The sequence below is a fragment of the Canis lupus genome, chromosome 22 (assembly GCF_048164855.1).
Source record: "Canis lupus baileyi chromosome 22, mCanLup2.hap1, whole genome shotgun sequence".
NCBI lineage: Eukaryota > Metazoa > Chordata > Mammalia > Carnivora > Canidae > Canis > Canis lupus.
Window position 1 is genome coordinate 23173291 of NC_132859.1, and position 23840 is coordinate 23197130.

General features: G+C 38.4%; 1 protein-coding gene across 6 annotated transcripts in view; it reads right to left on the bottom strand.

The window, feature by feature from the left end:
- Window positions 1-23612, bottom strand: part of DNAJC13 (DnaJ heat shock protein family (Hsp40) member C13) — a 117439-nt gene extending 93827 nt beyond the window's left edge. For 3 of the 6 annotated variants that reach the window (XR_012014919.1, XM_072792752.1, XM_072792748.1), the window contains exons 1-3: window positions 23299-23589; window positions 22584-22685; window positions 4015-4095 (exon numbers count right to left, since the gene is read on the bottom strand). Coding sequence is in view for 5 of the 6 variants with exons in the window: in XM_072792752.1 (XP_072648853.1) it covers window positions 4015-4082 (68 nt within the window). In the remaining variant the exon portion in view is untranslated. Of the gene's footprint in view, window positions 1-4014; window positions 4096-22489; window positions 22686-23298 lie in introns of all 6 variants that reach the window. The other 3 variants (XM_072792749.1, XM_072792751.1, XM_072792750.1) reach the window with 3 other exon arrangements.
- Window positions 23613-23840: the final 228 nt, after the last annotated feature.

Here is a 23840-nt window from a genome sequence, read left to right on the forward strand (position 1 = left end):
TTTTTTAAAAGATTTTTAAATTTTATTTATTCATGAGAAACACAGAGAGAGAGAGAGAGAGAGAGAGAGAGAGGGAGGGAGGGAGAGTCAGAGACACAGGCAGAGAGGGAGAAACAGGCTCCATGCAGGGAGCCTGATGTGGGACTGGATCCTGGGTCTCCAGGATCACACCCCGGGCTGAAGGCAGCGCTAAACCACTGAGCCACTGGGGCTGTCCCCCTAGTTTTAAAACTTAGTACGAAGCTAAACTAATCAAGACGGTATAGTTCTGGTATAAGGCCAGGCATATAAATTAATGGAACAAAATTGGCAGTTCACAAATAAACCTTTACATTTATGGCCTATTATTTTTTACCAGAGTCCCAAAACAATTTAATAGGAAAGAATAATCTTTTCAACAAATGGTGCTGGGACAACTGGATATCCACATGCAAAAAGAATGAAATTGGATCTCTATTTCACACTATATACAAAATTTAACCCAAAATCAAAGCTATAACATTTTTAGAATATAGGAGTAAATCTTTGAGACCTTGGATTAAGTAATGGCTTCTTAGATATGACACCAAAAGCACAAGTAGCAAAAGAAAAAGATAAACTGGATTTCGTCAAAATCAAAAACCTTGTGCTTCAGGTGATAACCATTAAAAAGGTAAAAAGACAACCCACAAAATAGCAGAAAATATCTGCAAATCATATGTCTGATAAGCAACTTGTATTCAGAATATATAATGAACTCTCACAACTCAACAAAAGGATGAGTAACCCAAATAAAAAAAAATGGGTAAGTGATTTGAATACAGACTTTATGAAAAATATACAAATGGTCAACAAAGAAATAAAAAGATATTCAACATCTAGTCATCAGGGAAATGCAAATTAAAACCACAAGTGGTGCCTGGGTGGTTTAGCTGGTTAAGTGTCCAACTCTTGGTTTCAGCTCAGGTCATGAGTTCATGGGTTGTGGGATTGAGCCCCACCCTCAGGCTCCACACTTATCAGGGAATCTGCTGAGGATTGAGGATTCTCTCCTTCTGCCCCTCCCTCCACTCACGCACACGCATGCTTACTCTCTCTCAAAAAATAAATTTAAAAAATAAATAAATAAATAAATAAATAAATAAATAAATAAATAAGATAACAACCACTTCATATCCACTAGGATAGCTAAAATAAAAAAAGACAATGACACATATTGGTATGGACATGGAGAAACTGGACTCCTCATACAGTGATAGAAGGATTGTGAAATGCTTCAGTCACTTGGAAAAGCTTGGCTGTTCCTCAAAAAGTTAAATGTAGAGTTATAACTATATATAACTCCATATAAGAATTCCACTCCCAGGTATGTACCCAAGAGACTTGGAAATACACATTCACCCTAAGGTTAAACAAAAACATTTACAGCAGCATTATTCATAATAGTAAAAAAGTGGAAACAATACAAATGTTCATCAACTGATGAATGGATAAACAAAATGTGGCAAATCCATACAATAGGATACTACTTGGCAATAAAAAGAAATGCACAAGCTACAATATTGATGAGCCTTAAAAACATGCTACGTGAAAGAAGACAGTCACAAAAGAGCCCATACTATACGATGCCATTCATGAGATGTCCTAAATAAGCAAATCCTGGGGCACCTGGATGGTGCAGTGGATTGAACATCTGACTCTTGGTTTTGGCTCAGGTCATGAAATCAGGATCATGAGATCAAGCCCACCATGTTGGGCTCCATGTTCAGTGCAAAGTCTGCTTCAGATTCTCTCTCCCTCTTCTTTTGCATCTCCCCTCCCTGTGCTAGTATACATATGCACTTGTACTCTCTCAAAATAAATAAATCTTAAAAAAAAAAAAAAAAAAAAAGCAGATCCTGTGACAGAAAGTAGATTATGGGCTGCCAGGTGCTAGGAAGATGGGGAAAAAAAAGAATTGCTAATATTATTAGATTAGATTTTTGGGGAAGTGATGAAAGTGTTCCAAAAATGGTTAGTGGTGACAGTTCACTACTCTACTGAATACATTAAAAAGCACTGAATGGTACACTTTAAAAAGTAAATTTTATGTTTTGTAAATTTTATCTCAATAAAGATGTTATAAAAATAAGGTTCAAGGTGTCAATGATGGAGGCAAGGAATTGTGCTGAGAGCACATAAACAGTTCTGCTCCAAAAAACAAACAAACAAACAAACAAACAAAAACAAACAGTTCTGCTCCAAATTGTTACAAAAGAAAGAAAAGAGGACTGTCTTTAGTCTTAGTCACAACTTTCCTTAGAATATAAGAAAATTTCCCGGAGATCACAATTACTGACAAGCTAACAAAACAAAAAGTATTCAGGGGACGCCTGGATGGCTCAGCAGTTGAGCGTCTGCCTTTGGCTCGGGGTGTAATCCCACAGTCCTGGGATCCGAGTTCCACATTGGGGCTCCCTGCATGGGGCCTACGCCTCCCTCTGCCTATGTCTCTGCCCCTCTCTCTGTGTCTCTCATGAACAAATAAATAAAATTTAAAAAACAAAAAAACCCAAAAAAGTATTCAGCAAGCTTGTTCTTTAGAATTAGAACAATGCATCAATATGTAATACTTGTATTAAAAAAAATAGAAGTTATAGTATGATGACCAGAGTAATTTACCACTTGGGGAAAAAATAAAAATCATTTCAATATGTAATTTTTTTAAGGTTTACGCAAAGAACCAAAGAGACTCACACTACCCTGGGTATATTAATTTTCTAACTTTTCTCATTGAAATTAAATGAAGAAAAAATTTCAAGACAAATATTCTACAAGTGTAACAGTTATGCTCCCTAATTTAGGAGCTCGTACAATTGAGTTCTTAAAAGGAAACAAACACTATCTTTCAAAATTATAGTCAGTTTGCTAATGCAAACCAGAAACACTACAGAATTCAGATGTTGCACCATTCTAAGAAGTTACTACACTATTACCTAAAAGATGAAAAGTTCAGAAAAAGATCTAAAGTTACTGGCTTTGTGTACATGGCATGGTTTATCCAAGGCCTGATTTGGAATAATGTGGCCACCTATTTGTCAAAGTGTGGGACACTCATTTTACTTATCACTACTTAAAAGGATTAGAGAGGAAACTTTTTTTGGTAATGATCAGTATGTGCCATTCACTGAATACTCAATGTATTTAAGGCAAGATTTAAAAACTTTCACATGTTCCATGTCCTCACAACAATCTGAGGGATAGGAATTATTACTGGTTTTACAAAAAGGAAACATAGGCATCAACATCTTGGTCTGACCAGGCAGGCTACTAAAAACTATCACTGCCTCTCCCAAGGAAAAGATAAGATCAAACTCATTGTTTTTTAAAAGATTTTATTTACTTATTTGAGAGAGAGAGAGAGAGAGAGAAAGCACAAGCAGGGGAAGGGGCAGAGAGAGAGAAGCAAGCTCCCCACTGAGCAGGAAGCTCAGGGCTCCATCCCAGGGCTTGATCCCAAGAATCTGGGATCATGACCTGAGCCAAAGGCAGAAACTTAAGCAACTGAGCCACCCAGGTGCCTCAGATCAAACCCAATTTTTAAAAATCATTATAGGACTAAAGAAAGATTATAAAAGGCACTATATTAGCATATTTTCTCTGACAGTCAAATCGACATGCAAATGCACCCATCACACACGGGTTAGTCTCTGGGCAATAAAGCTGTGGAATTAATACTCTGCCATTACTATATAATCCAATCATTAATTGACAGCATCCAAGAAGGTAGATAAATGGTCTGTTTTCCTTTTGTTACTTTTAATTCTTACCCACTCCTTAAGACAGACACAGAACACCGGAAATGTCAAAAGAAAAAAAGAACAATAATTTATTCCAAGTGTAGCATTTGCATTTAAAATATGCACATATGCTTTTCAGAAGAGAAGGGCTGAATGGCATAATTGAGCCGTGTGGTACTACTCAAGATATTGAAAGTTATGTTTCAAATGATACTTCACAGAAGCACAGAAAAATAAAACCAACAGAAATACTTACTTTCCCCTCCATGAATGTTTTGTTGTATAGAAACATGCCAAATCTTTGTTTTCCCTAATTATGTTCATTTTGTGCCGAAACCTGGAAGATAAAAATATGGCTGGATTTAGTACAGTTATCCTTCGAGTTTTTCCTTAATTTCCCATCCATACTTCCATAGCCTGCCATATAGTACTGATTTTAAGGAACAAATTCTTCCATGAAACCATAAGATTTTAGTGGACAGGCACTGGTCTGTTCACCTTGCTGCCATAGACTTTAGCACACCATATTGTGATTATCTGCTCCCCTCCACTACACTGAGTTTCTTAAGGACAAGAATTGTCCTCAACATTCCAAAAACAAAGAATCTAATAAGAAATGTTTAAGTAAATGAATCTTTAACTCTCACATTACCAAAAAAAAAGGCTTGACACAATATCAGCACCTAAAAATCGGCCAAGTATCAAACCAATTCCAAAAGGTTTTTGTTGAGCTACTGTCAGTAGTCACTGTTACTTTAAAGGACACCCACTATAAATACAATTTAACTTAAAAAGAGCAACATTTTCATTACAAAAGTAATGCATGTCCATAGTAAAAAATCTAAAATGCTCATAAAGGAAATTCTAGCATGCAAAGTATTCATTCTAGCCTCCCTTCTTCTATTTAGAATTAGTTTTTAAAAAACAAAATTAAGATTGTCAATTGTACTGCTTAAGCCTATTTTCACACAATATTAATCTTCTTCTGTGGAATTAAATATTCTTTGAGAAAGTGATTTTTTAAGGCTATATGGTATTCCATTGTATGAATATATACTAGAACAATGCTACTTAAGGTGTAACTGCAAACATCAAGCTAAGTACAGAAACTGACAGTTAAGTGTTTAGAAACCTTTATAGCAGTTTGGTGAGTGAATTCCTCTGGTTGAAGAGTATATAGACCAAACAGTTCAGGACTCTGAACTTGTGTGATGAATCACATGGTAATAGCTTACTACCAGAGGGACAATGTCACATGTCATCTTTTAAAATTAGTTTACTGACTGTAGCCCAGAAGTGTATGAAATCCAGAACCCACTTACTTCATGAAAAAAATTAAATTTAGCTAATTGTACAGGATAAATATTAGAACTGTTTACTAATGAAAAGACTGATAAATGTTGAAAATGCTACATAATTTGTTTCATACTGCATAAAAGCTAAAAATGAATAGGTCATTTATTTCTTCTTTTGTGACTTGACTATCTCTCCCTACCCTTAATTAGAAACCTACTTTAAAAAATATCGGATACTTGGGACGCCTGGGTGGCTTAGATGTTGAGCGTCTGCCTATGGCTCAGGGTGAGATCCTAGGGTCCTAGGATCGAGTCCAACATCAAGCTCCTCAAGGGGAGCCTGCTTCTCCCTCTGCCTATGTCTCTGCCTCTCTCTGTGTGTCTTTCATGAATAAATAAATAAAATCTTAAAAAAAAAATATTGGATACATACCAAAGTGTCAATGCACACCAAATAGTTGGAATTATGGTTCCAACCATATTATGGTTCACACCGGTCTAATTTTTTTTGGTCTAATTTTTTTAATCAGCAAGTATTTTTTTTTTAAATTTGAATAAAACTATTTTCATTTAAAAACATTTTTATAACAGCTTTTTGAGATGTAATTCACACACCATAGAATTCACCCTTAAGTGTACAATTCAGAGGTTTTTAGTATGTTCAGATTTTTACAACCGATACTGTTTTACAACATTTTTGTCACCCCAAAAAGAAATCCTGTTAGAGGAGTCACTCCTCTTTCCCACTCACTCCCAGCCCCTGGCAACCACTAATCTACTTTCTCTTACTATGGATTTGCCTATTTTAGACATGTCATATCAATGAATCCTACAAAATGTGTTCTCTGTGACTGCCTTCTTTCATTTAGCATGACATTTTCAGAGTTCATCCATACAGTGGCATGGATTCATTTCCTTCTATTGTATAGATATACCAAATTTGTTTATCAGTTGAGAGTCATTCGTGTTGCTTCTACTTTTTGGTTATTATGAATCATGCTGCTACAAATATTTGTACGAATACGTTTTTCTCTGGAGTATAAATATACCTGCCTGGCAAAAACATTTTAAGACACCTCTATTTTGAAATTGCTTTATTTCTACTACTTGTTTTTGTATCAGCAAAGTGGCAAGGGCCTCTATACTCTTATGTAGAATACTCTTCCCCTACCTACATAGCTCACATGTCCTTCAAATCTGCATTCAAATGGCACTTTCATGAGGCCTACCCTAACTATCCTGTTATAAATTGTCATCACTTTCCTCATTCTACACTTTCAATTCCCTCTGACTCTGCTTATTTTTCCTCTATGGCACCTTTCATTGTCTAATGTGTAATCTATTATCTCTCTAATCCTGCTACTGTATCCAGAGAGAAGCATTTTTGTTTATTAAGCTCATTTATATGTGTGTGTATATATACACACACACACAAACACACACACATCCCCAGAGCCTACAAGAGTGCCTGACACAAAACAGGTGCTCAATGCGTATTTGAGTGAATGAATGAAATGCAGCAATCCCATGGGAAATTCTGATGTCCACTTTATACTTCATGTTCTAACAAGTACTCTTTTTTTTTTTTACAAGTACTCTTAAGATTTTGTCAAATCAGGGATCCCTGGGTGGCGCAGCGGTTTGGCGCCTGCCTTTGGCCCAGGGCGCGATCCTGGAGACCCGGGATCGAATCCCACATCGGGCTCCCGGTGCATGGAGCCTGCTTCTCCCTCTGCCTGTGTCTCTGCCTCTCTCTCTCTCACTGTGTGCCTATCATAAATAAAAAAAAAAAAAAAAAAAAATTAAAAAAAAAAAAAAAAAAAAAAATTTAAGATTTTGTCAAATCTTCTGAAAAAGCATCAACTCATGCTCCGAGGAATAAGAGAACCACAAGTAAGAGCAAGGTTAGGGAAACCTTTACTGTTACTAGAGAGGAAATTACAGTCAACTGACATCTTCCTACTAGTGTGTATGGAGACAGCTAAATATAGTCCTGACAGTTGGTGCGTTTTGTTTGTTTTTTTCCTGGATTGTGTATCTAAGATGAAATAGACAGCCAATAAGACTTATTAAAACCAGCAACATTTTCCCTGCCTTCTAAATCATTTGCAGTAAATGATATTGCTGAAAAGAAACTTAGGTAGGATCTCTAGAATACGCCAAAATAATAAAAAATATAGGTCTACAGATGTTATCTTTCCATTAGATATACTACAACTGAAGATTGGAATAAGAGAATAAAAAAGGAGGACAAAAAAGGCAATGGCTGATATTAAGAGTGAAGTTTGGATTGCTAGTCCATAACTTATGATATCTGAATGATAGACTCTGTACCAAGACCTATCTTAGAAAAACTGATAAGAAAATGTACTTGAGTGAAGATACCATTAAAAAACTTTAAATTTAAAATGGAAGTGAGAGAAAAATAGTAAAGACATAAAATGATAGCCCCAAAGAACTTAAAACATGACCCAGGAGGGTGATAAAAACCCTGAAGATGACTTCATAGGTATCACTGATTTGGGGGAATATGTAACTCAAATGGATCTTTTATTTATTTTTTTGTTTAAAGATTTATTAATGAGAGACACACACACAGAGAGAGAGAGAGAGACAGAGACAGAGACACAGTCAGAAGGAGAAGCAGGTTCCATGCAGGGAGCCCAACGTGGGACTCGATCCTGGGACTCCAGGATCACGCCCTGGGCCGAAGACAGGTGCTAAACCGCTGAGCCACCCAGGGATCCCCTCAAATGGATCTTTTAGTAGGGGAAATAAAACAAGTTTATATCAAGAATGCTTATCTACAACTTTCTGAAGACCTAGGAACTTGGTGGTGATTGAAAGCAGCACCAAACTCTAGAGATTTCTTAGGATAGATCAAAGAAGGAAGGAAGAAAAGACCTAACATACACATTAATTATTAAACTAACAGAAGATATACAAATGGCCAACAGGTATATAAAAAGATGTTTGATGTCACTATCAGAGAAATGCAACTCAAAAGTATGAGAGGGGGTGCCTGGGACTCTCGATCTCGGGGTTGTGAGTTCAAAGCCCTCATTTGGTGTGGAGATTACCAAAATATAAATATTTATATTTATATACATATATTTTACTTATTTATATAAGTATAAATCTTTTTTTAAAGGCATATTATTTCATACGTGTTACAATAGCTATTATCAAAACAAACAAAAAACCCCAAAAGACAACAAGTTTTGGCAAGGATGTAGCAAAACTGTAGATTCAGTTTTGGCAACTGAATACTGTTTAGTGGGAATATAAAATGGTGTAGGCAGTACAGAAAACAGTATGGAAGTTCCTAAAAATTAAAATTAGAACTACCAGATGATCTAGCAATCAAATTTCCACATATTTATTCAAAAGAACTGAAATTAGAACATTGAAGAGGTATACTACTCATTGAAGCATTTTTCTCTTAAAAGCCAAGATGTGGAAACAACTATAAGTCCATCAAAGGATGGATAAATAAAAAAATGTGGCGCACACATAAAATGGAATATTCCTCAGTCTTGAAAAAGAAGGAAATCTTGCAATATGCAACACAGGTGAACTTTGGGGGGGGACATGATGCTTGAAGTTAGTCAGTCACAGAAGGGCAAATACTGCGTGACTACATGCAATTATATGAGTTATAGTCATATAGTCAAACTCACAGAAACAGAGAGTAGAATGGTGGTTGCCAGGAACTGGGATGTACTGGAAATGGGAAGTTGCTAACCAATGGGTATAAAGTTTCAGTTGTACAGGATGATTAAGTTCCAGAGATCTGCTCTACAACATGGTGCCTATAATTAACAATACTGTACTGCACATTTAGAAATCTGTTAAGAGGACAGATCTCATGTTAAGTGTTCTTACCACAATACAATAAAATTTAAGAAAATTTTAAAATAAACTACTGATTACTTGGTCTAGTAGAAAAGATATCATGCAGATAACCATATTGACAGAAAAATACAATATAAGATTAAAGAAGTACTTCAATTCTCTGGACATCACTAGAAGCTCCTATGGCCAAAATCAGCACACCTGACAATTATCTCTAATATTTTAGGAAGCAACAAGTGATATTGCTATTGTGCATCCAATTCTGAATACCACCACCAAAAAAGGCTAGTAAAATGGAGGTGCTCTCTTTGGAAGAAAATTATTTCTCTATCTGAAAAGCTTGCCTTCAGCCATGTTATATATAGGCAGAGGTATATTTGAGAGGTAAGAAAGGGAGGAGATACCTAAGTAACCAAGTCAACTCCAGAAATAATGGGATAATTCAGTGCTATTTATTGCTAGTGTCTGCATAGCTTCATAATAGAAATCAGGATAATCCTTTTTTTGAGCCCTCAGTAAAGATTACCTTGAAATTGGGGAGGCACGGTGACTCTATAAAAATGACTTAAGAGACATCCTGAAATTATGCAAAAACTAGATTTCTTTGAGTATTCATCGTGTATTAATGATTTGGCCAGGCTCTGACTATGCATTGATCTACCTACCTCATTTTATCTCCATAACATCACTATAGTACAGATCTGATGAACCCATTTTATTGACAAGAAAATTGTAGAGAATTTATATCACTTCTCCCAGGACACATTGCTGGTAAGCAGCAGGGCCAGACTTTGGACTCAATCTGCTTAACTCTACACTCTACGTATTTAACCTAAGCAATAAAACCTTCCCTCAAATTTAGGAACTCAAAATAAATTCATCCTGACCATGTAATTACAGATGTATTATCTGACCACACATTCCTGGATTAATTTAGAACCAGTTCCAATTATTACTTTCACACAATTGCAAACAATGAAACAAACTGCCATATTCAACACAAGGCAAAAGAAATAAAAGAAAATGGAAGGCTCCAAGGCTGAAATACTCTACCATCTAAAAATAAACTTTTAAAAATTAATTTCTATAGATAAGCTTTAAAAAGATTTTTAAATAAAGTGTTCAAAACAAACATGACAGAAGTTTGCCACCAATATGATTCCAGGATAGTCTTCAAGGAGCCCTCAATAACAGAAAAAATATTACTTTAACACTGAACTTTTAAAACAACCAGATTAATGAGATCTGAGGCTGGGACCTACTTCCCAACAGCATAATATTAACTTCTCCAAATTTTCAGGTAAAGTCTATTTTATATTCCCAATAAAACCTTAACCACTTTGATGTAGTCATTTCATCTGATGAAGGCTACTGGTCTGAAAATTGCACTAACTCTTTCAGACCATGAAGATACTCCCAAACACAAAACTCAGTAGTGGACAATGGCAATACACAAATATTAGAAAAATGCAGAAGAAATAGGATAAGAATATTCTGTACTATGTATCATTCAAAATGAGACTTGGAACAACTTTAAGGAAACCACTGGGAAATGACTGAAAGCAAAACTGAGGTGGGGGAGTCCTCCAAGGACAGTGTTCAAGTGATGACTTAATCTGGCAACTCAAACTTTGAATACCTCCCTGTAGCACAGGTACCAGACTACACTAAACTAATCAATGACTGGCACAAAAAGCTACATTAATATGCACACTAAACTAGTTTTAGTATTCAATCTATCATCAAGGTAAGTAAGGTAGTGAATTTTTTAAATGTTACTTATGGTTGAACACTGATTAGTAATAACTGCCATTTACTAGCTGTGTAACTCTCAAGAAAAGCTTCCTAAACTCAGAATCACAGACCATCTATGAAAGAGAGACAACAGCATTTGTGATAAAGGGCTTCAGTGAGGACTAAATGAGATAAGTAAAGGGGAGAGTGTGATGCTTGGCTCAGAATAAGCACTCAAAAATATATTTTTTTTTAAAGATTTTATTTGATAGAGAAAGCATGAGGGGGTGGGGGCAGAGGGAGAGGGAGAAGCAGACTCCCAAATGAGTAGGAAGCCCCATGTGGGGCTCAGTCCCAGGACCCCTGGATCATGACCTGAGCAGAAGACAGACGCTTAACTGACTGAGCCACCCAAGCACTCAAAAACATGGACTACAATCATAATAGTTATTACTGTACTTTAAATATACCACCCTAGATATGAAATAATTGTTTCCTATCTATGATTACCTCTCTCACTTTCAGGCTTACAGGGCCCTGTATCTCTCTTAAAGCTTCTTGGGCGGGAAAGTTAAAACTATTACTTAATCATAAATCTTTTAATTTCAATCCTTATACTATTTATTCAATGTATATCACCAACAAATATCAGCTAGGATTTCTACTTGCAAAAGTAGAGTGTTGGGCAGCCCGGATGGCTCAGTGGTTTAGCACCACCTTCAGCCCAGGGCCTGATCCTGGAGACCAGGGATCAAGTCCCACGTCAGGCTCCCTGCATGGAGCCTGTTTTTCCCTCTGCCTGTGTCTCTGCCTCTCTCTTTGTGTGTGTCTTTCATGAATAAATAAATAAAATCTTAAAAAAAAAAAAAGTGTTTTGGGATGCCTGGGTGGCTCAGCAGTTGGGCGTCTGGCTTCGGCTCAGGTCATGATCCCGGATCTGGAGATCGAGTCCCACATCAGGCTCTCTGCGGGGGGCCTGCTTCTCCCTCTGCCTGTGTGTGTCTCTGCCTCCCTCTGCGTCTCTCATGAATAAACAAATAAAAATCTTTTTTTAAAAAAAGTGTTTTATTGCTTTAATCAGTACTCATATTTTTCACCTGCTAATTCAAAAATAATAGCGATACATATTTAAGCTGTGTTGAATATATAAGGGTGTCATTATTTAATATCCATTGTTATTTTATTCTTTACAATTTATCTTATCTAAGAATGTTTATAAAAGAAATAAATAAGGACACCTGGGTGGCTCAGTCGGTTAAGTCTGACTCTTCATTTTGGCTCAGGTCATGACCTCAGGGTTGTGAGACTGAGCCCCACTTCAGGCTCTGCACTGGGTATGGAGCCTGCTTAGGATTCTCTGCATGTTTCTTTAATAAGCTCTGAAAGTGTTTCTAAAATTGTTCGGGCAGCCTGGGTGGATCAGCGGTTTAGTGCCACCTTCAGCCCAGGGTGTGATCCTGGAGACCCGGGATTGAATTCCATGTCAGGCTCCCTGCATGGAGCCTGCTTCTCCCTCTGCCTCTCTGCGTCTCTGCCTCTCTCATGAATAAATACATAAAAATCTTTAAAAAAAAAAATAAAATTGTTGTTCATAGGCAAAAACTCTTAAGCGACCATAATTCCCACTAATCGTGATGAAAAATATACAAAACTTCCGGTATCAAGCAGCTCAAGCATCAAGCAGGCAATTGCAATAACAGTCATTTATAGGCACATTCTCTAAATAGCAATGAACTGTCCAACTAAAAAAATGTGAAACTTGTTGGATGATATCTTAGTAGCAGCTCCATCATCAGCACTTGCCACCCTGCCAGTTGTTAAGATGTATTCAACAAGTTAGCAAGAATTTACCTGTTCAAACTAATTATTGATTAAATACCATCCCCTTTGGGGCATCTGGGTGGCTCAGTCAGTTAAATGTCTGCCTTTGGCTCAGGTCATGATCCTGGGATGAGCCCTACATCAGGTTCCCTGCTTAGCAGGGAGTCTACTCCCTCTCTCTCTCTGTCCCTCCTGCCAGCTTGTGCTCACTTGCATACTCTCTCAGTAAATTAAAAAAAAAAAAAAAAATCATCTCCTTCATTCCTACAATAGTGCTCCACTTCAAATTCTCAGACTTACCCCCCCTTATTTTTTTGATGAGAAAAACACAAGTTTACATATCCTTTATAACTCACATTGAAAGTATCTCTAATTTTAGTTGGTTTCTCACCTGTTTTCATTCTCTATCTTATTATACTACCAACAGAGCATTTTTGCAACTTCACAGTTTGTTCTTTTGAAAGAAGTATTCTAGCGGTTAAAAAGTCAAATTCAGGGCAACACAGTCATTTTGGCTAGATTCACCCTATTCATTGAATTCCCTTGCTTCATGCTTTCGAACATTTAATGTTCTCACATTCTCTAATTTATTACTGGCAGTAAAACCGGCAATCCATTTAAGATAATTTATGAATGAGAATCATCTTTCAGAAGATATGATTTTGACACAAAACCACAGGATTTGAGAGTCCACTAAGCAGGAGTCTACACCAAACTGATAATAAGAACAAAAACCAGGTTGAAAGGCCTCAACACCACAGGCACCCAAGCAGATTACAGCCAAGCTATAAGCAAAAGAATTTGCACACATAGCAAAACTAAGTGTATGTGCAAGTCTTATGTTAAGTAAAAACAGAGCCCTCATTTAGCCAGAGATGAGTGCGTATGCTCAGAAAAATACAGATCTTCCTTGACGTGCTATGGGGTTATGTCCTGATAAGCCCATTGTAAGCTGAAAATGCATTTAATACACTTAGCTTACTGAACATCATAGCTTAACCTAGCCTACCTTAAATGTGCTCAACTTGTATTAGCATACAGTTGGACAAAATCATCTAATATAATGCCTATTTTATAACAAAGTACTGAACATCCCATGTGATTCACTGAATACTGTACTGAAAGTGAAAAAACAAAACTGTCGTAAGTCTATCAGTTGTTCACCCTTGTGACCACAGGGCTGAGAGCTGCGGCTCACTGCCATTGCCCAGCATCACAAGAGTATGGTACCACACAGCACTAGCCTGAGAAAATATCAAAATTCAAAGTACAATTTCTACTGAATGCATACCACTTTCACACTATGATAAAGTTGAAAGATTGTAAGTCAAACTATTATTAAGATGGGGACCATCCGTGATACATTAGTGAATTAAATGAAGGAAATGGCTTTAATAAAGGCTACTTGCCTTTAAAGCATGCATTTTGCATGACCCACTAATTTTTACACAATTACAACAACTTGGAGTGAGCAAATAAGATACTAATTTTTCCACTTTGCGTCTATTAACATGAAGAAATAATTCTGCTCTCAAATAATGTATTAAAACATTAATTTGTCTTGAAATGTATTAAAAAATAAGATGGACAGAAAGATGGATATATATAATAAAGCAAATACAGTAATTTTAAAAATTTATTTATTTATTTATTCATGAGAGACACACAGAGAGAGAGAGGCAGAGACATAGGCAGAGGGAGAAGCAGGCTCCATGCAGAAAGCCTGATGTGGGACTTGATCCCAGGACCCCGGGATCATGACCTGAGCCAAAAGTAGACTCTCAACCACTGAGCCACCCACTCATTCCCAAGTACAGTAAATGTTAATGTAAAAATCTTGGGAGAGGAGTATATGAGTATGTAATGTAAAGTTCTTTCAATTTAGCTGTAGATGAAAAACTTATTTGGGGGGAGAATTGCATTTACCTTTATTTTCTGACCAAGCTCTCCTATCATAGAAATGTTATTTTTCTGCTACAATGTGACACTATACCTGAAAATATGGTATACAGACACATGATAGTCACATGGCAGGAATTTATTAACTTAATATTTCCTCATACAACTTATACCCTATTAAAAATGCAGGGGGAAGGAGAACCACAAAGCTAAAACAAAGGCTAATCTTGAAAGATTAGCAAAGGCTAACCAAAGAGACAATCACTTAATACTAGCTTCTTACAAGCCTTCTTTCGAGACACCGGGGTGGCTCAGCAGTTTAGCACCTGCCTTTGGCCCAGGACTTAATCCTGGGGTCCCGGGACTGAGTCCCACATCGGGCTCCCTGCATGGAGCCTGCTTCTCCCTCTGCCTATGTCTCTGCCTCTCTCTGTGTGTCTCTCTCATGAATAAATAAATAAAATCTTAAAAATAAAAAAGCCTTCTTTGATTTGTAACTGGATTCAAAATCTGAGTGAATTACATCACTAGGCTAGTTCTGTTTCAAATAAAATGTAAAAATATAAATACTTAATGATCCAATTTTAGATGTGCTGAAGAGAGGACAAAATATAGTTAACAACATTAATTTTTACCTTGATTAAAAAGCTACAACCAGACTTAGAATATGCTCTGTACAGGGGAAACCTGATATAAACTTTAACCCTCTTTTTAATCTTTAACTTCATGTTTTAATATATAACACAAGTATAGACAAAAGCATTTCCTTCTAAAAATAACAAATCAGTATGCGTAATGTGTATAATACCTACTGTACAGGGGTCTTTAAACAACTATAAAATAGACCACAAAGTAAGGTTTTAATACATCCTATCTTAGATTTCTAAAAGCACTGAAGAACCCACTAACTCCAGAGATAAATATGGTTGGAGGAAAGCCAGTGGTACTATCAAATGTCAGCTGACAATCTTATCTCTAAATAATTGTTCAGAAGTTAGAATACAGAAACCTTTGCACTGTCTGCCACATTAAAATGAACTTTTAAATACTTCCACCACCACAGGGTAGGGCAAAATAATTTATGATCCATCTCTCCATTCTTTTTAAAAAATCTGTTCCTTTCCCATTAGAAATCAGATATACATTTATGAAATAAATGGGCAAGGAAAACTCAAAAGGAATTCCTAAATCTGAAGAAACATTTTTAAAAGTATCTTAAGGGCGCCTGGGTGGCTCAGTTGGTTGAGCATCTGCCTTTGACTGGGTCATTGATCCCAGGGTCCTGGGATGCTAGAGTCCCACAATCAGGCTCCTTGTTCAGCGGGGAGCCTGCTTCTCCCTTTCCCTCTGCCTGCTGCTCCCTCTCTGCTTGTGCTATCAAACAAATAAATAAAATCTTAAGAAAAAAACAGTATCTTAATTGGGGGAGGGGCAAGCATAAATATCACAGCAGTTAATTTTGTCCCTTCCTATTCAATATAAATATTGAAAGAAATGTCTTTACATTTTATTTTTTTTTAATTTATTTATGATAGTCACAGAGAGAGAGAGAGAGAGAGGCAGAGACACAGGCAGAGGGAGAAGCAGGCTCCATGCACCGGGAGCCCGACGTGGGATTCGATCCCGGGTCTCCAGGATCGCGCCCTGGGCCAAAGGCAGGCGCTAAACCGCTGCGCCACCCAGGGATCCCTGTCTTTACATTTTAATCACACGTATGCTGATTTTATCTGAGGGAATAATTCTTACTTCTCACAAAATAGACCTCTATCTGTTGTAATCACAAAAAGTTTGTTTTCCAAGAAAGATGCATGAATTTGACTCTCCTTTCCAAAATGAAAAAATGCTTTGAAATACTCATCTAAATATTTACCAAACAAATGTGTTTAAGCAATTCTGTGAAATCAATGCTATGATCATTTACATAGTTTTAGTTTGTACACATAGAAGATTTTTAGACCTAATTTCTATTTCATCTTTAAAGCTAACTTGGCTCATGCAAGAACAAAATATACTAGTTCAATAAGCTCTTCTTCAGCTCACAAACAGGTACTTAATAATCTTGCTCTATTACACTAAATAGATCCTAATGGGTAAAAGAGATTTTCAATCGCCATGTTTTAACTTGTTGCTGTTTTCTCTATCACTGCAGTGAATGTATAATGGAGGACTAAATTTCCTAAGTATATTACAAATACATCTTAGAGGAAGTTTTATAGTAAGGGCTCTAATAGGCAAACACAGTATTAAAAGACAAGGAGCTTAGGCTACTACGATTTCCCTTTAACCCAATACAAAATAGCAAAAAAAACATGTAGGTTTCTCCTTTGGCTCTTTCTGAAATGTCCCTGTTATTCCTAACTCTGCCATAGTTCTTCAGATTTTACAGAACACCCCCAAATCTACCAGTTAAAAAAAAAAAAAAAAGGAAAATTCTCCTTTTAAAATTAAACCCAGCAGATCTAAGGTTGGGGGGGAAGGAATGGTTTTATCTACTCTAGGATTTGGTAAACATCCAAAATACACTCTGTATCTTAACTAGAAGTTTGAGGGGGAGAGAAACCTCATAGCACTAGATGACTAATGAATACATGTCTAAAAACCATGTATAAGAATTTAAATTTTACTATAATTAGCATAGAATTTATGAGATATCAGGAAAAATCTCCTACATTCATAACCTTATCAATCCTTCCATTATGTTCTGGCAACTATACTTGACAAAAATCAAAACATTTAGGTAATTATTTTAGATTGCTTTGGGGTTTTGTTTTTGATCTGTTCATCAAAGACCAAATTTTTATTACTCATAGAGATACTACCAATGGCCATGCACTAAATACGTGAACACTGCTTAGGTGTGTGGTCTACTTTTAAGGGCAACTTAGAATGCTGCAACTATAAAATCCCATTGAATGTAGACTTTGTTGTTTTAGAGATCACTATTCTTAATAAGCAGTTTATAAAAGTGCAAGTAAAATTCAAATATGCAGGCTGCTGAATAAAGTTAAGGGCCTGTGAAAACTACTAGCAAATTATGTTTATCTTTACTGATAAAGATTTAGCTGAACCACACTTAATATCTTAGTAAAGATGATCACAACCATGTTGGTTTACATTACTTATTACAAAAATATTCCCCAAATCAGTGATTCTCAAAGGAGTTTCCACAATTAGAAATCACTCCATACTACAAGAGATGTTACTGATTGGCATGTGCTGAGCATGTGAAAACTGCTGAAGCAGAAAAATGTGTTGAGCACCACACTACAATTTTAAAGTAATGGTTGGGGGAGGATGCTGCCCTAAGAGACACTATGACTAGAAACATTACAGTAGGGGCACCTGGTTGGCTCAGTCGATTAAGCGTTGACCTTCAGCTCAGGTCATGCTCCCAGGATCCTGGAATCAAGTTCTACATTGGGCTCCCCACTCACCAAGGAGTCTGTTTCTCCCTCTCCCTCTGCTTCTCCCTGGGTTCATGCTCACACGTGTGCTCTCTCACAAATAAATAAAATCTTAAAAAAATAAAACTACAGTACTCCCCACTTATCCACAGGAAATGTGCTTCGAGACCTGAGTGGATGCCTAAAACCACATACTATCAAATCCCCTATCACTCTCTTTCCCTAAACATACATACCTAGAATAAAGTTTAATTTATAAATTAGGTACAGTAACATATTAACAAGATAGAACAATTATAACAATATACTGCAATGTTATGTGAATGCGGTCTCTCTCAAATTGCCTTATTGTACGACAGTTACTAAGCCTTCTTTTGGGATCCCTGGGTGGCGCAGTGGTTTGGCGCCTGCCTTTGGCCCAGGGCGCGATCCGGGAGACCCTGGATCGAATCCCATGTCGGGCTCCCGGTGCACGGGGCCTGCTTCTCCCTCTGCCTGTGTCTCTGCCTCTCTCTCTCTCTCTCTCTCTCTCTCTCTCTCTGTGTGACTATCATAAATAAATAAAAATTAAAAAAAAAAAGCCTTCTTTTAAGATAAAATGTCTATGTGATGAGATTATATGAGGTAACATGGACACTGCCATAGCATTAGGAGACCACTGACCTGACAATTCATTAGAAGGATTACCTGACTCTGGATCGCTACTGACCTCAAAACCTGAACTGTGAAAAGTGAATATGGAGTGACCACTCTACTATGATTTAATGGATAGGGCTAGATACACCTCAATGTACAATACAGACCCATGGGTTGAAAACTACCCTCAAGTGACTTTCAAATATCCAATTGGGCATTCACATAGGTAAAAATTCATTTATAACTAATCCCAATTTTAATTCTGTATTAAATACAAATCACAAAATATGCTTCACAGAGTTTAACATGCATAGAATTTTCTAGGAATCCACCTATCATGTAAATGGGGAGACTATCTTCTTGGGTTTTGTTTGACAGTGTCTATTATTTTGTCTTCATTTTTGAAAAAATATTTTTGCTCTTTTTTCTTTCAGTACTTTAAAGTTGTCACCCAATTGTCTACTTGTTTGCACTGTTTCTGTGGGTTTTTTTTTTTTTTTTTTTAAAGATTCCTATTTATTTATTTATTCGTGAGAGACAGAGAGATGCAGAGACACAGGCAGAGGGAGAAGCAGACTCCATGTAGGGAGCCCGATGCGGGACTCGATCCCAGGTCTCCAGAAATCAGGCCCTGGGTCAAAGGTGGCACTAAACCGCTGAGCCACCCAGGCTGCCCTGTTTCTGTTTTATTAACTCTGTTCCTCTGTATAGATTTCTCTTTTAGCTATCTTCAAGATTTTCTCTCTGTCCTTTGTTCACATCACTATAAATATGATGTCAAGGTAAGTTTTGTTTGAATTAGGGGGGCGGGATTTACCTTCCTTGGTATTATCTAAGCTACTGGATCTGTGGTTTGATGTCTGTCATTAATTTTGGAGATTTTTCTATTATTTCCTCAAACATTTCAATATTTATTCTCTTTTCTCTTCTTGTGAGATTCCAATCATTTATATATTAAAATGATATATAAATATATCTATCCCCAAGCTCTAGGGTGTTTCATTTTAACTTTTGTGTGTCAGGTAATTTCTTCTACCCTCACTGATTCTTTCCTTGGCTATGTCAATTCTGATAAGTCCAAAAGCATTCTTCATTTCTTTACTGTGTAATAATAACTCTAGCATTTCTTTTTATTCTGATAGTTTCTATCAGCTGCAATTACCCACCTGATCTTGCATGTTGCCCACTCTTCTGTTCAACCTTTAAAGTAATTTTAAATCCCCTAGCAGGTAACAGCATCTATATTAATCTAAGTATATTTCTGATGACTGCTTTTTCTCGAGAATTTTTTGCCTTTTTGTATGCCTTATAATTTTTGGTTGAAAACTTGACATGTATAGAACAGTAGAGACTGAGGTAAATGATTTTTGTGGCTGGAAATGGACACATCTTTTCTTAACTAGGTCTTTAGTGCAGGGTTTGTGTTCATCTGTTTAGGAATTGGGCTAGATTTATGATTTGCTGTTGCTATGGTTATTCTCAGTGCACCACAGGCTTCAAAAATCTGCAAAATAGTTAGTGCCTATGGTGGGGGATGGTTTACTAAAGCAAAGTCTATTTGATTCTTTGTGCTGTGCCTCTTGGCATGATGTTGTTCCTAGTAATATTCTGCATTCACTTGTTATTCAAAACTTCTTAGAGTGGCAGGGAGTGGAGATACAGTCTTTGTAGTTCCGATTAAGGTTCAGTCTTAGGTATATACTGTATCCCTGGATTTCAGGGGTGTGATCTTCTTATTCATCCTGGCTGCATTTTAACCTCAGTACCCCTCCTGGAGAAGATTCTTTCCCCTTTTCTTGTTTTGCCCAGCTCAATGAATGCTCACCAACAGAGCCAGCAGGGATGCCCTTCCCTTCGCAGATTAAGATTTTTGTTCCATAAAAGAGACAAAGAGATAGAGTTTTGTGCCCCTCTTGAAAGCTGCGCTGCTTTTCGCCTCCTATATCAGCACCACAACGGACCCCAAAGACTCCCCATGGTTCTTTCCAATCTTTTCTTTCTTTCTTTCTTTCTTTCTTTCTTTCTTTCTTTCTTTCTTTCTTTCTTCTTTCTTTCTTTCTCTTTCTTTCTTTCTTTCTTTCCTTCCTTCCTCTTTTTTTTCTTTCTTCCTTCCTTCCTTCCTTCCTTTCTTCTTTTTCAATCTTTTCTAAGAATGCCCAGTGAGTTTGTGGAGAAAGACCTTGGAAAAAGGTACACTCGGCCTTCATCAGCCTGTCAATTATTCTAGCTGAACTCTTCTCACCAGTGTTATGTCCAATGAATGTGAAACTGAATTCATGTCTACTCTCTCCCCTTAAATTCCAGGCCAGTGGTTTGCTGTGTGACCTCAGTTCTTTAGCAGGTGTCAAAAAAAGTCAAGAATTTGGGTGTCTAGGTGGCTCAGGTCATGATCCTGGGGTCCTAGGATCAAGTCCCACACTATGCTCCCTGCAAGGAGCCTGCTTCTCCCTCTGCCTATGTCTCTGCCTCTCTCTCCCTCTCATGAATAATAAATAAAATCTTAAAAAAAAAAAAAAAAGGTCAAGAATTTAAAGTGAGTCCCATTCTTTTTTGGTGCAACAGTGAGAGCAAAGCTTCTTTTATCCCAAGACCGGAGTCAGAAAGTGGTTATATAAAAACTATCTCCTGATAATAGAGCAGGTGTTACAAACTGTTTGAAATGAAAAGGGGGTCTTTATTGGGTTTCATGAAGTTGAGAAACAGTGATTCAAAGGATTTCTTTCTAAACAACTCCCCTTTAACCACTGCTAAATCACAGTCAACATTTAGGCCTAAAACTATTAGCAACCAAATCCTTGCTATAGTTTATCTGCACAGCCTTGCTTCTATTTTACTAATTTTAAGTACCTCAATCAGAGAAGCAGGGGAAAGGTAAGTGCTATGAAAAAATCTCAAAATCACCTGTGTAAGCAGAAATGGTTAAGGAATGGAGCCAAATTAGTTAAAACAGATCTTTTAATTTCAACTGTAACTTAGTATGTATTGAGAACCAGATTCCGCTATCAAGCTTTTTACAAATTTAATGAAGTCAGCATTGTTACAGTCTACCTTGGCAACTAGCTTCTATTTATTTGTGGATAAAGTTAAATTCTTATAAATAACTCCTGCTTTCCGTGATTCCTTAACTTTTGCATTGATAATGCTTATATAGTTTAGCCCATTTACTACTGTCACTTTAGAAAAAGAGGAACATCCATTGCCTCCCAGTGGAATACAAATGGTGGTATTTTCCATGAACTAGACTAGAGACTTAAGGTTCTTGACATTCCTATCTCTTAATAACCCTCTGACTATTCTTTTCCTCCCTTAATATGTTCTACTTCCTGTTTTCAAACTAGGAATACAGTGTAACATTTTCTAAACAGGACTTATGCCCCATTGTGACATTAATAGCAGAAGCCAAGTTTGAGATATAGCTGCTTAAACATTGTTTCATAATACATTTAAAATGTTAACAAAGTTTTAGCTTACATGCTAAATTCAGTCAAACAATACAGCACTTTCCAAAACCAAAGAAATGTGAATCAAGTCTTTTTTGAATAGCCAGTTTCTTACGGGTAGTTTTCAAATTTTCTTTTCTTTTTTTTTTTTTTAAATTTTTAGGGCAAGTCCTATTTCAGATTCCCATAGACTCACAGAGTCCTGATGACATACTGCAAAACCTGACCACTGTAATTTCCTCAAACTCTGCAGATGGTACTTTCAAACCTAGAAATCGATCTGATCCATAGAGTAAGAAAGAAAATACAGTAAGAAAGACAATCACTGGGGCAGACTCTGAATTTTTTGTTTGTTTGTTTTTTGCGAAAACATTATACTCCCAAGAGACTCTAAATAACCCTACAGCGCAAAGCCCTCCATAGGGGAGGTAAAAGCATCAAGCGGAGGCCCTCCTGTTTGAAGGAAACCACAGTAGGATAAAAAGGGGAAAAGTAGAGAAGAGAGAAATCATTACTTTCGAGAGAGACCACAGCCACGTTGGGGGGGGGGGGGCTTTTTTTAAGGCCTCCCTCCCCCGAACAACTGGAAAATGAGACAATCTAAAGACATCAACTGATAAAAAAAAAAAAAAAAAAAACAAACCCACCTCAGGACCAGAGTGGGTAACTGAACACCCTACAGGAAAACAATGTAAGGGAAGACACTCTTCTTAAGGATAAGAAGTCAAATCTGCGTCTCACCGCCACTCACTGAGCGTCTGAGTCCTTCTTCACTCACTCCAAAGGCCACATTCAGAGGCAACACCACAGCAGTGAACCAAAGGCCACTGCAAACAGGCTCCCCTACAGGAAAGTAAAAAACCTTGCGGGGTAAGCTTGATTTTGGAAAAGGAAGAAGCCTGGAGAAGAAACGTCGCGGGTCCTTCCCTCCCCATAACCCCCCCTTCCAATCTCCCAAGGAAATGAAACAAAGCCAATCCAAGAACCTCAAAGTCGACACCGCGCGTGAGGGGAAGGAGGGTCGCGGACCCCGACAAACAAGAGTTGCCGGCAACCAGCAGAAAAGTGCATTCAGACTAGGAAGCTGCGAGAGAATCCCGAGGGCGGAGCCCGGAGGGGAACGAGGGGTGTGTGGGGGTAAGGATGTGCAGAGGGAATCTGGGGACCAAGGCGAGTAGGAAACGAAACAAACAATCCAAAAAAAAAAAAAAGAGGGGAGGGGTGGGGCTGGACACGGCAGCGCCCTGGGAGAATGTCACTTGCAGCCGGGGGGGATCCGACGGGAGGAACCCGACCGGCAGCCCTGGGGGAGGGTCACCTGCTCTCCTTAGCAGCTGGAGGCTGCGGCGGCCAAGACACCACCCCTCCTTCTCCCAGCCCTCAGCCCCCCAAGTCCCCGTGGCGCGGGGAGAGGGTTAAGGCAGAGCCCCACAGGCCGGTGCCGGGAGTGGTTTACCTTCGCGGGAGGCTGGAGACGCTCCAGCCCGAGCTCCTCCCGCCGCCGGCTCTGCGTCCGGAGTGAGTTGAGGTGCCCTCCGGCCTCCTCCCGCTCACCACTTCCCCTTTCCCCCGTCGGGGCCCTGTAGCTCCGCTGCCGCGGGTTCCTGGTGCCGCGGCGGCGCGGCCTCCCCGCCCCCTCCGCCTCCTCCCTCTGCCTCTCAGAGGCTCACTCTGGAGGCCGCCATCTTCGCTCAGGGTTTCAGCAACCGCGCTCCACTACGCCTGCGCCGCCACCGCCCCGGCGGTCACGAGACCCCGTCAGCTGATTCCGGCTCTTCCGCCTTCTGTCCCGCCCTCCCGCGCGCGCTGCTCGGCTCTCCCCGTCTCATTGGCCCCCTTTCCCAGAACCTCCGGGTTCCTACCCGCGAGCCCGCCCGCCCGCCAGAACTCACACATGCGCAGAGCGACGAGGCCAGCTGTAGGAGCCGGAGTCCACGCAGCGCCGGCGAGGGCGCGCCCGGGTGCGCGTGCGCGCGGGTGGAGCCACGCCCCTCCGGC